The sequence below is a fragment of the Mchenga conophoros genome, linkage group LG19, assembly GCF_057382185.1.
Source record: "Mchenga conophoros isolate Kocher_MC1m ecotype Shallow Benthic linkage group LG19, M_conophoros_male_GT1.1, whole genome shotgun sequence".
Classification (NCBI taxonomy): Eukaryota; Metazoa; Chordata; class Actinopteri; order Cichliformes; family Cichlidae; genus Mchenga; species Mchenga conophoros.
In genome coordinates this window covers 7,269,120-7,284,633 of record NC_140544.1, presented here as the reverse complement: position 1 = coordinate 7,284,633, position 15,514 = coordinate 7,269,120, and the positions used below count along the sequence as shown (strand labels likewise).

General features: G+C 39.5%; 2 protein-coding genes and 1 long non-coding RNA gene across 10 annotated transcripts in view; 1 reads left to right on the top strand and 2 right to left on the bottom strand.

Annotated features, from left to right (window-relative positions):
• Positions 1-1,387: 1,387 nt before the first annotated feature.
• rpia (ribose 5-phosphate isomerase A (ribose 5-phosphate epimerase)) lies at positions 1,388-9,275 on the bottom strand. 4 transcript variants are annotated; one of them, XM_085256361.1, is made up of 10 exons: positions 9,182-9,275; positions 9,013-9,085; positions 8,070-8,130; positions 7,802-7,857; positions 7,625-7,684; positions 7,324-7,388; positions 7,175-7,243; positions 4,682-4,823; positions 3,313-3,412; positions 1,388-3,218 (listed from the first exon to the last, which is right to left on the bottom strand). In XM_085256361.1, the coding sequence occupies exons 1-10, from the start codon at positions 9,193-9,195 to the stop codon at positions 3,121-3,123; spliced, it is 738 nt and encodes a 245-aa protein (XP_085112487.1). In that variant the 5' UTR covers positions 9,196-9,275; the 3' UTR covers positions 1,388-3,120. The 4 variants fall into 4 exon arrangements, with proteins under 4 accessions (XP_085112487.1, XP_085112486.1, XP_085112489.1 ...); XM_085256360.1 differs by having other exon boundaries at positions 9,013-9,271; XM_085256363.1 differs by lacking the exons at positions 7,802-7,857; positions 8,070-8,130.
• Positions 8,434-10,543, top strand: LOC146551582 (uncharacterized). The gene is made up of 3 exons (XR_014889877.1): positions 8,434-8,679; positions 9,795-10,003; positions 10,234-10,543. It is a non-coding gene; the product is annotated as an uncharacterized LOC146551582 (long non-coding RNA).
• A 2,031-nt stretch (positions 10,544-12,574) lies between these two features.
• slc4a11 (solute carrier family 4 member 11) overlaps positions 12,575-15,514 on the bottom strand; it is a 102,985-nt gene continuing 100,045 nt past the window's right edge. For all 5 annotated transcript variants that reach the window (XM_085256425.1, XM_085256427.1, XM_085256430.1 and 2 more), the window contains one exon: positions 12,575-15,448. In XM_085256425.1, the coding sequence (XP_085112551.1) occupies positions 15,382-15,448 (67 nt within the window). In that variant the 3' untranslated portion in view covers positions 12,575-15,381. The remainder of the gene's footprint in view (positions 15,449-15,514) is intronic.

Sequence of the window (15,514 nt, the reverse complement as noted above, 5' to 3'; positions counted from 1 at the left end):
TGGTCTGACAGGCAGGGACGTTATTGGTCAGTTTGCGTCCTGGGTGACTGAATGGAACAACTAGATTCGACATTTAGGCTGTCATTCATGAATTGTTGTCAAGACAGCCAACATGAAAGCATCAACGTGGCTATAGAAGATCGGTGCAGTTCCTGGTCCTGGTCACGAGTTATCGTTCTCAGTTTCATTTACACAGAGATAACAATGACATAATGTCTATAACTCAAGTCACAGGCGAAAAGCTCAAAGCTCTCCATGACATTACAGAACATTTTTTTGTGTTATAAATATATATTACACAAGTTATTATAAACATGTCAAAGCATTTAATATACAAAAGACGAATTTAGCTATGTATTGTACATAAGGGTATTAGCGCATAATCTGTATATAGAACATTTTGTTGTGCTGGCATTAAACTACCTTAAGTACACCAAGCAGATTGAATATCTAGCGCCTCCCTGTGGTCAAAAAGGAGGGTGGTACTTTCCTGCATTCTGCACAAACTCGAGCACAGCTTGTTATATTCATTCCCGTGTGCCCAGTGACTAAACTGCTCCACCGAGGACACCATCTCCTCTTCTCTTTACTGAAGCCTGCACACCTGGAAAACACCACTCTGAGCACTTTGCTGTTCACGCTGATGACTGACACATGACCACCAACCACACTATGAAGTTTGCGGGCAATGCAACAGCAGTGGGCCTCATCAGGGATGACCACCTGGCTTACAGAGAGGTGGTATAACAGTTGGTGTGGAGTCAACAACCTGATCCTGAACGTCGGACTTTGAACATGGTGTCACTGGTCAAGAGGGCACAACATTAGGCTGCACTTCCTGCGCAGGATGACGAGAGCCCCCCTAGTCCCACCCATCCTCACTACATTCTAGAGCGGTACCATAGAGGGCATTTTGACCAGCTGCATCTATGTGTGGAGTGGCTGCTGCAGTACCTCTGATTGGAAGACTGAAGAGAGGCGAGGATGGTGGAAGAAAATCACTGAGGCTCGCCTTCCCTCCATTTAAGACACTGCACCCAAGCGCTGCTTGTTTCGAGGCACAGACATCATCACTGCATCCTCATCCCTCTTTCATGCTCTGTTGTCCCAACCCTCGCATGTTACAGGATTTCTGCTGCTATACAATTTTATATTTCACAATATTTCACCAACTGTAATGAAATTTTGTTCCTTGTATACCTGTTGTACAGTGACTGACAAGGTCAAAGTCAAATAATGTTCAGAAATCACACATTGGTACGGATATCATCTTAATATTTTAACTATTATTCAATTTGCTATTTTGTTAATAGCTTTAAATAAAGGGAAATAAGTGTCAACAAGTATGCTCACACTAAATCACAAAAAAATAAAACAAGACATTGAGTTATAATTTTGGTCCTGTATTGACAAAGAAATTAGAACCTTTGCAGCAAAAATAATAATAATCACAGTCAACTGGTAAAGAAAAGAATTGAGAAAAATACCATGCTGGTGCAAAAATATTCCAAACACATTCCCAGATCGCTTAACCTTTCATCTCCAGGCCACTTGAATTTGATTTATGAGACTGGAATAACATTAGAACAGGATCCAAGTGTGTGCACTTCACAGTGTTTTTTTTTTTTTTTTAAACATATTTGCCAACTGACTGCATTTGCATGACTTGATCTTGAATTTCGCAGCTCTGCCCATGTCCAGAGTCTCTCAGAGTTTTACATTGAAACAAACACATTCACAAAAATAAAACCACAGTGTAAGGCATAGTAAAGTCGAAGGAACGGCTGAATTTGAAAACCATAAGAACAACATGTGATGGCTGATGCAGGCAGAGACAGTAACTTGGCCACAAAATAACATAAGGGATCATTTCTTCAAGGGACAGACTCCATGCTATAAACTGAACTACGAAGATGCAGTTTCACCAACACTGACAACGCTTTTGTCTTAAACTAAAATATTTTAAAGGCATTCAACTATGAAAATGTATTAACTTTTGCTACTTGAATCATAAAGAACATTCTATTACTTTGGTATTACAAGACACAAAATGTACTCATGGTTCTAGTGAAACTTACATAATCTACAGCACGCCAAAGTTAAATAGCATGGCTGTCTACCATCATTACCTACTTCAAGTTACGTTAGTGGGAGGCGTTCAGTGTCCAGATGACTCGTGTAAAGGATAAGTAACGGTCATGCAGGTGACATACAGGCACAAAAAGAACAGAGACAGAGGAAGGAGATGTGTACGTGCATTAGCTTTGCTTTTTTCCTGGACAAACAGCGAGGCTGAGGACTTTAACCTTCAATGATTAGTCTAACTTTACAGGAGCAGTTGTGAAACCTCAGAGGAAACCACATATATTTCCCCAATCTGTCCTCATTCAGGACTGTTGTGTCATGTTAGGCTTCTTCAACAAGGAAACTTGCATTACACTCCACCTTTATATTGTGCATCTTTGTAACACATTACCAGAGGCTTCATAGCTGCACTAGATCATTTTATGCCTCTTGCTGCTTAAATTGGGATATTCATTAGTAGTTCTTGCCATCCCTCCAAAAGCAGGGAGACTAGTGCTGACTGCTTACAGGGTTTTTTTGGTTTTGTCGGCCTAGCAGATGTTTTGACATATAATTATGATATTTATTTTATTATTATTTTATTTTTTTAAATGTGCCTTTAAAAAGGTCTTCTTTTTTTAAATCTCAAGGCACTCCTTAATCTGGCTGTGCAGCACTGCAGTGGTTCACCTTAATACTTGAGAACCACAACTCTGCAGAGACTCTGTCAAACCTGCTAACTGCAGAAGAGCCAAAATTCCCAGTGTGACCGGGAAGACAAACTGGGGACATTACAGGCTAAGAAAGAAGATGCGACGCACTTGATTTTACTCATCAGGCACTTTAAAACTCTGAAGCACCACCAGCAGGATGAGAAAACCAAGTGATCTTCAGTGAGATCCTAGTGAGATGTGTGAAAACTGCCTTGCTTTGCAGGAGGTGCAGCTCAACCCAAACAGTAGGGCACCTGGAGGAAATCAAGACTATGGCACTTGTGGGAGCGGTGAGGTCATTCGGAAAGATGAGCAGAGAGAGATTGTGTTGATGGTGGAAAACTCAGTTGACCGCGGGATCTCGAACCTGCACGCTTCCGTCCTCCATGCCAAAGTAGGCCCTTTCGGCCATCCCTACGAAGAGCCCGGTCTCTACCACACCTGTAAGCACACGGAGACAGGCTGAGCACTCTGAACACTGATGGATGGACCAATATACTTACAACAACAATGAGACACGCCCCAAGCTCCTCACCCGGGATCATCTTGATTGCAGTGTTCACTTCCTTCCAGTTCTGAGCATGCTCAAACTTCCAGTCCAGGATGAAGTTGCTATTATCAGTGACCACGGGACCCTGAAAGCCACAAATACATAACCCAGTCACTCCAGCAAAGTACGGGAACACACGCAAAGCTTGTTATCTCAGGCGCTGGAAATATAATTGTTCTCCTTAGCAGTTTACAAAACGCTTGAGTGTGGTCTGCCACATGTAATTACTAAGTGATCGTGCGCGATTATAAAGGAAGTTTTAATTAAATAACAGCATGTCTGATCGTCAAGGATCTGTGAGTAAACAAACTGTCCCACTCATTAGCACTCAAAACAGTTTCCAGGCTCAACAGCATAAAAAAGGAAAAACAAAAAAAGAGCAATGAAAACATTAAGAGCTGGAATAATAAACAGAGGCTCCCGTCTCTCGCTGGATGTTGTTCATTTGAAAGAACAGAGTAGGAGGCAAATCATTAAAGTCTGCAGAGTGTTAATGAGGCAGTTACGGCGCCTGTGTAGGCGGCTTTGCCCTCCGCTTTCAGTGTAAACTTTCCTCAGTTTCACACAGTTGTCACAAGCCTCTAACGAAGCCGACTCACGAGGCCACGCAGTTAGTTAATTGCACTGGATTGACACTACAGGCACTGCAGCCAATGAGCTGGTCCACAGCAGCACTAAGTCTTCCTCAAAGTTACTCAAAAACCGTTTAACTATGTGCTCCTCGCTTCACCAAGTTCAGTAAACGACTTATAGAAAAATGTAAAGTCCCGGTTATTGTTTGTGGGTTCAACTCCTTCATGTGAAGCCCAGTGTAATGCTTCACTGTCACTGATGAGGTAGTATCACCATCCATCATCACATCCTTCAATTTGGACACACTTAAAGATAAAAATACTAGTAGGTAGGATAAGTGAAATGAGATGATCAGAGGGTAAAATCACCTTTTACACTGAGGCCAGCTACACAGGCAACATCAGGCTGATATACACGGCAGCATTTTTGATTCTGTTTTATGGGAAGGGTTAAAATGTTGCTAATAAAAGTAGAAAATGGGGCTCAGTGACTGCGGTGTAGCACCTATGGAAGTCTGGTCGGGACAAACAACAGGCACAAGTCCCCAGAAGCAAACAAAGGCTATTAACCAATATGCTGCCACTGAAATGTCTCTTTTATGCACAGCCTATGGCTAAATTTAAACTTAAATTCTTTTTTAACTGTTGATTAACGCTAAAAGTTCAATGGTAAGTTTGAGAACCACTGAATGAAAATCCAGGAGGAAAACCAAAGCAAAGCTGTGAGCAATGAAACAGAGGTGCAGCTGAGATGTCACAGATGTTAGAGTCAGTCCACTTACTGCTTTGCTGACAGCCATTCTTAAGTTAGCCTCGCCTCCAAAACGCTTGGCTATTGTTCTGGAGACGGGAACATGCGCCATGGGGATAACCTCAACGGGAACTCCTTTCTTCCACTGTTGGCCCAGAGCTTTGGAGTCCTTCCTGGAGTTGTGGAGAAAGGGAACGAATCAAATCTGGACGAATGATCCTCACATAGATACAGATCAGTCTAAAACCTGTTTTTATTTTAGTAAAAGAAAATGAATACAAATATTTAATACTTAAAGTGTCTTATTTTGTACCCGATGTGGCTGTGATAGCTGATGTGGCAGCAGCGAGTGTCAGTTTACTTAGAATGAAAGGACACATTTCCATCACTGGTTCAAAGCTGTGGTAAAACTGGTGCTGTCTTGGAATTACAAGCACTCGTACACGGTAACGCTACAAACACACTTTCCTATCATATTGAACCGTCTGCCAAAACATAACGATTAATGACACCTCAACAGATCTCTGAATTCTACGATATTTTAATAAACAGTAGGATTACATGGTTCCTGAGGCCAAAGTCACCTGGATTTAAACTTGTCCAAAGATTTTTAATAGATTCAAGTTAAATTTGCAAACATGGGTTTCCACACCACTCACCTGCCTGGCAGGGTGGCCAGACCCCATCACCCTAAAAAGCCCAAGTGTGCACCTTTAATTATACCCAGATAGTCAAGATCTTCATATGAATAATTTTTCATGTCCTGTACATCCTAAAGGTCGGGTCAGGTTTATATGGTGGATGTTTGGAATCATGCACAGGTTAAGTCCAGTGCAGTTCATTTTTTCTGTTGTAACAGAGTAATTTAATCAACCCTGGTTTTAAAAAAAAAAGTACACTGCTGAGCAATGTTCCCTCTAATTTTTCATGTGTCTGAGCGAACACACAAACTCCCTGAGCGGTCCCTTGGACCCCTGTGAGCAACAGCAGACGTGTGCACTGTGGTCACGCCAGCATCGAATCCATCCAAGTTACACGGTTTATTAAAATAATCAAATTACAGCATTTACATTTATGTTAGACTACTTTATCCCACTTACAATGAAAATAAAAATCTTGTTCATGATCTGTGTAGTATGTTAACACTATTAGATAGATAGATATATCTATCTATATCAAACTGACTTGTATTACGAGTCTGTGGTCTGGGAGAGAGTCTGTAACTCTCTCTCTGCAAAATGCAGTATATAATGACCAATGTTGGGCAATTAATTATGTAGTTACTTCTTCAAAAAAGTAACTGAGTTTTGCAAACAAAGTTTTTGCAGCTGTTTACCTAAAAATGCAGCCAAGGCGTTTTTTAAATAAACATTTCAAACTATTTACAGAACAATCAGCTGTTCTGCATCAAATTTGATGCCACACAAATTATTTGTGCCACTCCAAAAAATAATTTCTGTCCACTAAGAGATAAAGGAGAACAACAGCCTGATACCTGCAGGCCTGACAACAGGAGCTGTATCACTGCTGTAACACCTGTAACACTCAGCAGTCGCCTCATTGTTCTGACACACACAACAAAACTAGTGACTACACTACACACTAACTACACAAGATTTGCGCTAAATGTCGGAAATCTCTCACATCTCAAAACACACCATCACTCCTAAAACTTCCCCCTTCCTAAACAACTAAATGCAATGTTGCCATGTCATTTTTTGATTGGTCGACATGGTACATTTTTCCACCAATAGGAAAAGGTGGGGTTTTTTTGCTCATAGGCTTTCGAGCGTTTTCCTTATAAAACGCAGTTTTTAACCATTTCCTCCCGCAGTAAATAGAAACAACGATAGTATTCAGGAAGAAAACCAAACATTGCAGATATATTTATCATAACTCTGGTTTTACGTGGCCGATCAACACAATTCAAAAACTGGTATAAAGTCCACACTTTTTCCCGTCAGTTGTTCCGTCCGTCCTGCTCACATCTCCAATGGTTGTACACGTTGTCATTAACGTGGCTTCACTCCACATCAGCCGGTGTCGGCACATAAGGACGCTGTCATAGCCTGTCAACGACGCTGATTAGCTGCGTATATACGAATGTGAATCGCATCATTGGCTGGACTATGGGATAAGGTGGCATCTTCTAATCCCATACGGGAGCAGCCAGTCACTTATTGACTTACACTGCAAAACAGAGTTGTTAACGTATTAATTTTAATTTCAATTAAGCGTAGATTTTTTTTTTCTGTGCACAACGCAGATTTTCTGTGCACAAAGAGCGTGCCAGCAGTGCGCAATTGCGCATGCGTGCAGCTTAGAGGGAACATTGCTGCTGAACTACCCGCTTTCATTTCCTTATATTTTGCTAAGAAAATGGAAACATACAACATTCAAAACAGCATGTCAACACAGCCTTAACTCTTAGGCAAGATAGGCCATGTTTAAAAGCTCACTACACCTCTGAATGACCACACCACACTTTCTCTAACATCTGACATTTAGGTTCACTGATACACACCTGTAATCGGCAATTACAACAAAATGTTTAGCACAGCCGGCTACAATCTTCTCCTGAGTCAGGCAGCCACTGGTGAAGAAGAAGAAGAGGATGAATGAGAGAAAACACGACAGATGCTGCTTGCAATCAGACATCTGTACTGTACTCACCCTCCACCTTTTATCAGCGTGAGGTCTTTGTCCACTTCATCTGCTCCGTCAATTGCCACGTCCAGCTGCAAAAGCAAAGGCGGTGATTTTTTATGCAAGCAGACCACTGAGCACAGATACCGGTATATACAAAAGAAACTCCTGAACCATTCCCTAAATGTAGAAAATGCTATAGTCAGCTCTCCCAATCATGTTTTATTTATTTGGTTGGGCTTTGCCCCCTTTTTATTTTTATTGATAGTAAGTAGAGATAGACAGGAAATCAGGGCTTTCAGATTGATTTCCAATGAGCTCATCATACCTCGGGGTGCCTGTCCAGATCTGACAGAGTGAGGCCATGCTGTAGAATCAGCTGACGAGCCTGTGGGACAAAAAACAAAAGAAAAGCACAGAGGAAAGAAAAACACAGTTTTAAGTAAGGGGAAATGATGTTTCAAAGCCATATTGCTCCACACTGTTGTGAAATATGCAAACCAACCTGGAAGGAGGTGGGAACACAAACAATATTGAGTTTCTCCTGACGCACTCTCTCAGCTAGAAGAGAGAGGGATAAAACACAAGGGCCATTAGTGCTTCTATTTTATGAATTCTAATAAAGACCCAAATGGTGCTGCATTTAGGAATTTGCTTGTGTTGTTAAGACAGAAAAAAAACTGTGCTCTGTGTCACAACTGGAGCAGAGCTTCAAATCTTCCTGTAGAGCTCAAAGTTGGTGTATTATCTTCTGACGTACAGGTTTCCCTCACCTAATCTATCCACAGCGTAGACGATAGTTGACCCGCTGCCCACACCAACAACCTGATTATTCTAGAAAAACACAAATAAAGTCAAACAAATGCAGTGAGGCTAAATATCCTGAGGATGTGTGGAGAAAAACAAACAACATCAAAAGATGCATAAGGGTTTAATTGACTGCAATCATAATAACAATGATCATATCATGAATCTACTTTGTTAGGACTGCTGAGTGTTTAATTCATGTATCGGCATACTAAAAATGACTAAAACACAAGATACCAAGATTTTAGGTTTCAGCAGGTAGAAAGCTCTCTCCTGTCTCATCTAAGCCCCTCCCACTAGAAGAGCCTGGACACGTGCTTCAGACCTGCTGGTTTGGGCTCTTCTGTTCAACCCAACGTGCAGACAGCTCACTTCTTAAGCAGACTTGTTTGCTCTGTATTGCTCAGCAGCGTTTTGCTTCATGAGATTGACTTTCTAAACCCTGAACACAGAGGCGATCGGAGGTGCAGGAGTGTACATACAAATCGTAATTGCACAACAGTAAAAGGTTATTATGGACGCCCCTCATCATCATCGGCCCAAATGGATACCGGAGAGACTTTAATGTGACATTTGGTGAGCGGTCATGCCGTGTTAAATCAGCAGTGTACGGCTCTGTCAAATACAGCGACCGCTTAGCTAGCGGCTTACTATGTGTTGCAACATGTAACATGCACTGCTTAATGCTAAGCAAAGTTAGCTAGCTAACTCAGCTAATTCGCTTCCAAACCGTGCAAGTTAGATAACGGTAACAAATCACTAAGCTGGTCTTCTAGCTGTATATTTAGCCAACTTTACTAGCACGCTGTTATCTAAACACGCAGATAAGACTATATACTGCTGTTTCAAATCCTGTTAATAGTAAGCGACAAACTAGCAGAGAGTGAACGGTAACAGAACCTGCTGTACCTGAATGTGGTTATCCACGGCGGCGTAAGCAGCTAGCTTCTTCGCCTCCTCTGCCATGTTAGCTGCAGACTGACTGAAAAGACACACGTGCTTATAGTTATTGGGAACCGCCAGCCTCCGGGATGCTAGATACACAAATCCAGCTGCGTGTTTCTTGAAGGAGACCCACCCCTGAAGTGTCATGACCCGGCCCACAAGACACGGAGACAGACAGGTCCACCAAAGACAGCGCCGCGGACAGCTTTCCCCTCAAACAACATAGATCTGCAGTATAAGTCATAAACCCCGCCTCCTCCGTGTTAGTGGATAAAATACAAATTTCTCCTCGAACTTTTGTTTAGCAAATATTCTTTCTTTGATTATCAATATTTATCATCATTTATATTCAAGGGGTCTCCTTTCCCATAAGTTTGATTCTAATTACTACTATAATGCTTTTAAATTGGGGTGCAACGTCATCATATCAACTTTGACTGGCAGCTGCAATCACGGTGAAACTTGTGAAAACCTCTGTATATATATATATATATATATATATATATATATATATATATATATACGTATATATGTATATATACATATATATATATATATATATATATATATGTATATATGTATATATATATAATATACATGTATATTTACAGAGTTTGTTTCAAATATTCAGGTTAAAAAAACGAATCTGAATTCATGTTAATGGTCACAAAGTTATATGTGCAGCACTCTGGACAGCTTACATCCTTTAAGAGAAATAATTTGTAGCATTATTATTTGTTTTTCAGTACTCAGGCAGCAGCTTTAACATTGCTGTATGTCAGTGACCACAATGCAGGAGCAGACTGAACCAGGACTACAAACTAAAAACTGCATTTCGTTGCCCTGTACCTGTGACATGTGCAATGACAATAAAGTTGAATTCTATTCTATTCTAAACCTGCTCCATCTTCTCATCTCTGGAGATTTCCATTTACAAAGCACCAACAACTCAAAGGTAAATATTATATTGGAAAATCTGTTTATATATGTTGTTTATATAGTATGTATGGTATATAAGGCTTTGGCCTTTTTTAATAAGCAGCTCGTATGTCAGCAGAACTGTAGAACTGAAAGAATGCAAGAGTAGAACTCTGTGAGGACCAAGAAGGATCAGCTTTATTTCATATTTGAGAGATAAACTTTATATTTCAGTTTGTGATGATTCTGTTCTCTTCGTGATTACAGGAGCTCCCCTCAGACTCAGACCTCTGTACCACCCAGTGAAAGCAGACAGATATCCAACATGTTCATGTTAACTCCAGAATTAACTGATAAAAAAAAAACAGTACAAAGGTTAAAGTACCACATGTGCTGTCAGTGAAAGCTGCAGCTGTTTTATTGATAAAGTTAAAGACAAAAAGTCAAAAGGATTAATCACCCATGTAACCGTGTGTGTCACTACATATCAGCAGTTTGGTGTTTCAGAAAGCTGCTGATCTGAGACCTGCAGAGGTTCTATTTTAAACACTGAATGCACTCAGACACAGGAAGAGCACATGAGATTTTCTCTGACACAATTAAATAAAACCTGATGACTAAAAACTAGTGATCTGGAATTCTTTCACTGTGGGTTTTTTTTTTGCCAATAGTGTGTTATTTACCACAAAATAATTCAGAGTCATTCATACCAGTGACCAGAGAGGAAAATAAATAAATATATAAATAAATAAATATATATATATATATATATATATATATATATATATATATATATATATATATATATATATATATATATATATATATTTATATTTCTACAAGACTGAATATAATATCTTTATGTAAGAGTTCAGTCCAAGTATTTATAACATTAAACAAACCAAAGGTCTCTTCTGGAGTGGGCCTACAGTGGAGTTCTGAAGATTTCTCTGTAAGGGAGCTGGTGGTGAAGATCATGAGGTCCTCCTTGATCCCTGCGATGAACTTCAGTTCTTCTGATGTTTCTGAAATGATGCCTCTCTCAGTGGGTCAACAGAACATCTGGATTTCTCCAAACCTCTAGACCCAGGAAACCCAGCTTGGTCCTGATGGTCTCTCTCACCAGTTTCTCCCATGGTGGGTGTAGCTGGTAATAATTATGTGGACTCTATTATTAAATAAAAAGAACAAATTACAATACACTACTGAAACCTTCTGCTGCTGTTGTTACCAGGCTGTAGAGTGCTCTGAAGATTTAAACAGTTTTAGATCCATTACACTCACAGTCTTCTGTTAAAATCTCAAAGGACAGCATTACATTTTTGATATTAACAGTAACTCTGGGTCTCTGTGGAGTATGCAGCTGATGTCATCTGTTAAAAAATGGATAACAAAAACTAAGGAATCATTCAAAAATACAGACTTTGCGGTCACGTCCAGCGGGTGTGTGGGTGGGAGCGTGACGCAGTCGCTCCACCTCAAGTCACTCCTCCGCACTCTGGCTCCAAAAGCGCAATATGGCAGCTTCCACGAGGGGAATATTTTGGCTTCATTTTTGCACCATGGGAGAAAGTGCTGTCGCGTCGTCCATCGTTTATACAGTCAGAGCTCCGCACCATGCAGCCCAGAGCGGCAGAGCGACTTAACTGATTTAACGCGACTCTGTCCGCGTACCTTTAATAACCCCACAGAGCTGATCACCTGCACTGCCAGGTTTCTTATGACTTAAGAGATCTGCGGTCATCTGCGCAGGTGCAGTGCAACAGAGACGATGTTATACTCTAAAAATTGATATTTTTTTCTGCCTATACATCAGTTCGAGATAAATATTTATTAAAACACGTAATTACTCATTCAGTAATTATGGTACCAATACACACAGGATCCCCTTTCAGTGAAGTTGGGAATATAAAAACAGTCCTGAAGGCGGCGCTGTAAATACATCTACTGGTTAAAGAGCGGTTGAAGCGTTTTATCCCCATGCGAGGATGAATGTCAGTAACATTGATAATAGCGCTTACACCGAGGTTTGTTTCAATGGAAGGATGATACTTAAAGCACCAACAATGCCTATTAATTCCCCACAGAGCAGGAAATTTATAGGTGAAATAACAGATAACTTAAAATTTTTGGAAACGTGTTAAGATACATAAAAATCTCTCTCTGTAATTTATAAATATAGGAGTGGGTTTTTATTTTTATTAAAACAAGATTGTGACAAAAAAAAAAAAAATAGAAACATAAGTAGAAATAGATGCATGTTTGCAGCATGGAGCTGTATTTCACACACGGTCCTACAGCTGCATTACTTGGCACAACCCAGAAGTTATTTTGAGTCGATTACCTTCTTACTTCCACAGCAGATTAGCATACTGAAAATACACTGCATTCTTTATGTAACCATGTGGCACATAATGTCTTGACCTTTTGTAATATCCTCTAAATGAACAAGGCTGCTGAGGGGAACGTTTTGTCCTGGTAGTGGCCGTAGATAAATGGTCAAGGTGGTCAATAACATTAGAAGGAACCTTTGTCTAAAGGGCACTAATATAAATATCAAACATTACGACAATCTGATCACCAATTCACAGTGAGCACAAGCACACACTTATTTACATCACTACTACTTTTTATTTGGCAAACAGCTTGAGATAATCTCTCTTTTTCAGCGTAGAGTGTGTGTGTGTGTGTGTGTGTATATATATACACATATATATATATATATACACACACACACACACACACACACACACACACACTATAGTAAACCAACACATTCTGTTTTGATAACCATTTTTTCTCATTTTACATCTTACAGCTTACAAATATAGCTGATCTTTTTGACAAAATTACAGATTCTGTTTGACACCTAAATTAGTATGCTATATAAAAATCCACACATCATACATTCATGATTAGAAAAAGTAGGCTATATGAAATCAGAAAAGAGGGGTGGTTAACCTAAACAAAACATCACAGTACGCAATTTCAAACAAATCCAATTAGGAGGAAGGGGAAGTCAAGGTTTCACAAACTGAGTAGTATCTTTCATCCCAAATCCAATATCAAGTCCTCTGAGAGAAGTTTGCTGCTATTCCAAAATGATCAGTACAGTGAGGATATCAAGGAACAACAACAGTACTGTCACATAAGAAGAAGAATCAGTAAATCTCAGTCCAAAGTTAGAAACTAATACCTTGCGTTGGATTATAATGGATAGTTAATAAAAACTAAACTTTGCATTGCAAACTGTACATATTCCTTCATACCTCACAATCTCATCCTGCTTTCACCAGTGCTGTCTTAAGGCTTAGTCCAAGGATTATGCAAATGCTTGCAGGCTTTTATGCCTTGCTATCTCAGCATGAGACATCCATCTGCTTAAATTGGACATCTTTCTCACATCTGTAAGACAAAGTTGAACAGAAGTGCGGGAGCTGCCATTTGGATATTGGGAAAGCAACAAAATCTGCCACTGTGGATGCCTCTTTGACAGGCAAATATATATATATTTTTTTATTTATTTTTTCCTCTTGATGTGTAACGTAATCAAATCAGCGCAGAGCAGCGTTTGTACCATGAGGATGGACTGAAAAGGTGCTGTTGTAAAAATACAGCTGGCCTGTCATTGCTTCAGTGATGGGTCCGCCTTTGCTGATTCACCCCAATATCACTGGTGAAGTTCTGCTTTATACACAGTATTGCTAAATATTGAGCATTGCATTCGTTTTAATGAGAAGTTACTGTTTGACTTGCTACTTTTTTTTCTCATGTAGGATACATGTCCATTGGCATCACATTGTATTAAAAACCCAGGTGACATGCTTTAAGCAAATCAGTGCTTAGAATCTTTTTTTTCTTTTTGAGCTGTAGATAACAATATTAATCTCTCCAGACACCTGGATTATTACATGACAACATCTGCAAGCACTGATCTAATCATAACATCTAAATAGAAAACAAGACTTGGTTATTCTAAAACTCATTTTTGAACACTTGATCACAGGAAAAAAAAATGCATTTTGTTCAGTCCAAAGCTCTCAGATGCTTTGTTTTGTTTTTTTTAACCTGACTTTACTAGCAATGCACCAGAACTGTGACATGGAACTGGAAGGGACTTTGATATGTAAACTGTGGGAGAGTCATATGTGAGACACACTCTGAATACAACATTTGGTATCTGTGGGATGAAAAAGAGCAAAAAGAGAACAACAGGTCAGGGCAAACACACAAAATGATCATTCTCCACTTGACAAACGGTCATCATGATAAATAAATAATCCTAGATTTGAACAATAATAAGTTTTATATACTGCCATAATATATTCTAATATATTCATAATTTCATAAAGACTTTACTATATGATTTGGTTTGTGCTGTCTTTCTAAATAATTACACATAATATATACCCGTGGAATGTATTTTTTAAAATTCATCTGAGCACTTAAATTCCACCTTAAAAATTCGGTTTTCTAAGACCCGGCAGAAAGCTAGATGATGGCGCACACACGCACACACAGACGCACACGCACACACACCTTAATGAATACTAACGTTTTTGGAATGACTTAGAATCAAAACATGTAAGGACGCACGTGTCCTACATAGATAAAAGGGAGGATCACAGCTAAAAGGTGTAGGAATGTGAAGGTTTTAACACTGCACAATGATTAAGGTAAAGATTTTCTTTACAGTGGCCTAAACGCGGTATTACTTTCATGTAAGTGGTCCATGGAAAAGATTTTCAATACTTAACACAGTGTACAGATGGCAAACCTCCCTGTATGGCAGTGTAAAAACACAATGTGAGTGCAAAGTGTCAAAAATAGATAATGTTCATACTGACATTGTGCCATTACACCTTTCTAATTAATACGCAATTTCCACTGGCAGCAGTTTTATTACTTGAGCAGTATTAGTGAATACTTGAAGCAGTTGCCCACAGGTTAAAACACAGATGTACACACTGCAGTAGGATATTGTAAAGTGTTACCATAGAAAAGTAAAAGGTGTGAATGGAGAAGATGGAGGTATATGGCACTGAACAATCTGAGAGGGTCAAACAGAAGTGAAACAGGGAGTTCTGGATGGTCCCGTTTTATGTTTCATTTTTTTTCCTCCTTCCTTTTTTTCGGTAGAATTTCCCCTTCAGAGAGATGCTGTCCGTTTAATGTTTGGAAAATATTTCCCACGACTCTCGTCCCTCTTCACATGACTTGCCACTTTTCCAGTGTTTCACCTAAAAGAATGTTCTTATCGGATACAAAAATCAAAACAGTCGATATATATTTCCTTTTTGCTTTCCATACAGTTTTGCATTGAAAAATATGTTTTTGTTAATTTTCTTTTTTTTTTTTTTTTTTGTTTAAATTCCAGATGTCTTTATGTGGATCCAGAGCTTATTCCATCTGTAGCTACATGTGTTGGGCATCCATTATGTCCAAGTATTTGGCCTCAATGATATGAGGGAGCACGTTGTTCCTAAACACAGAGCAGAGATAATTCATGTCAGTTGGTGCTTGTTAGAGCAGAAAGAAAGCATAAGAA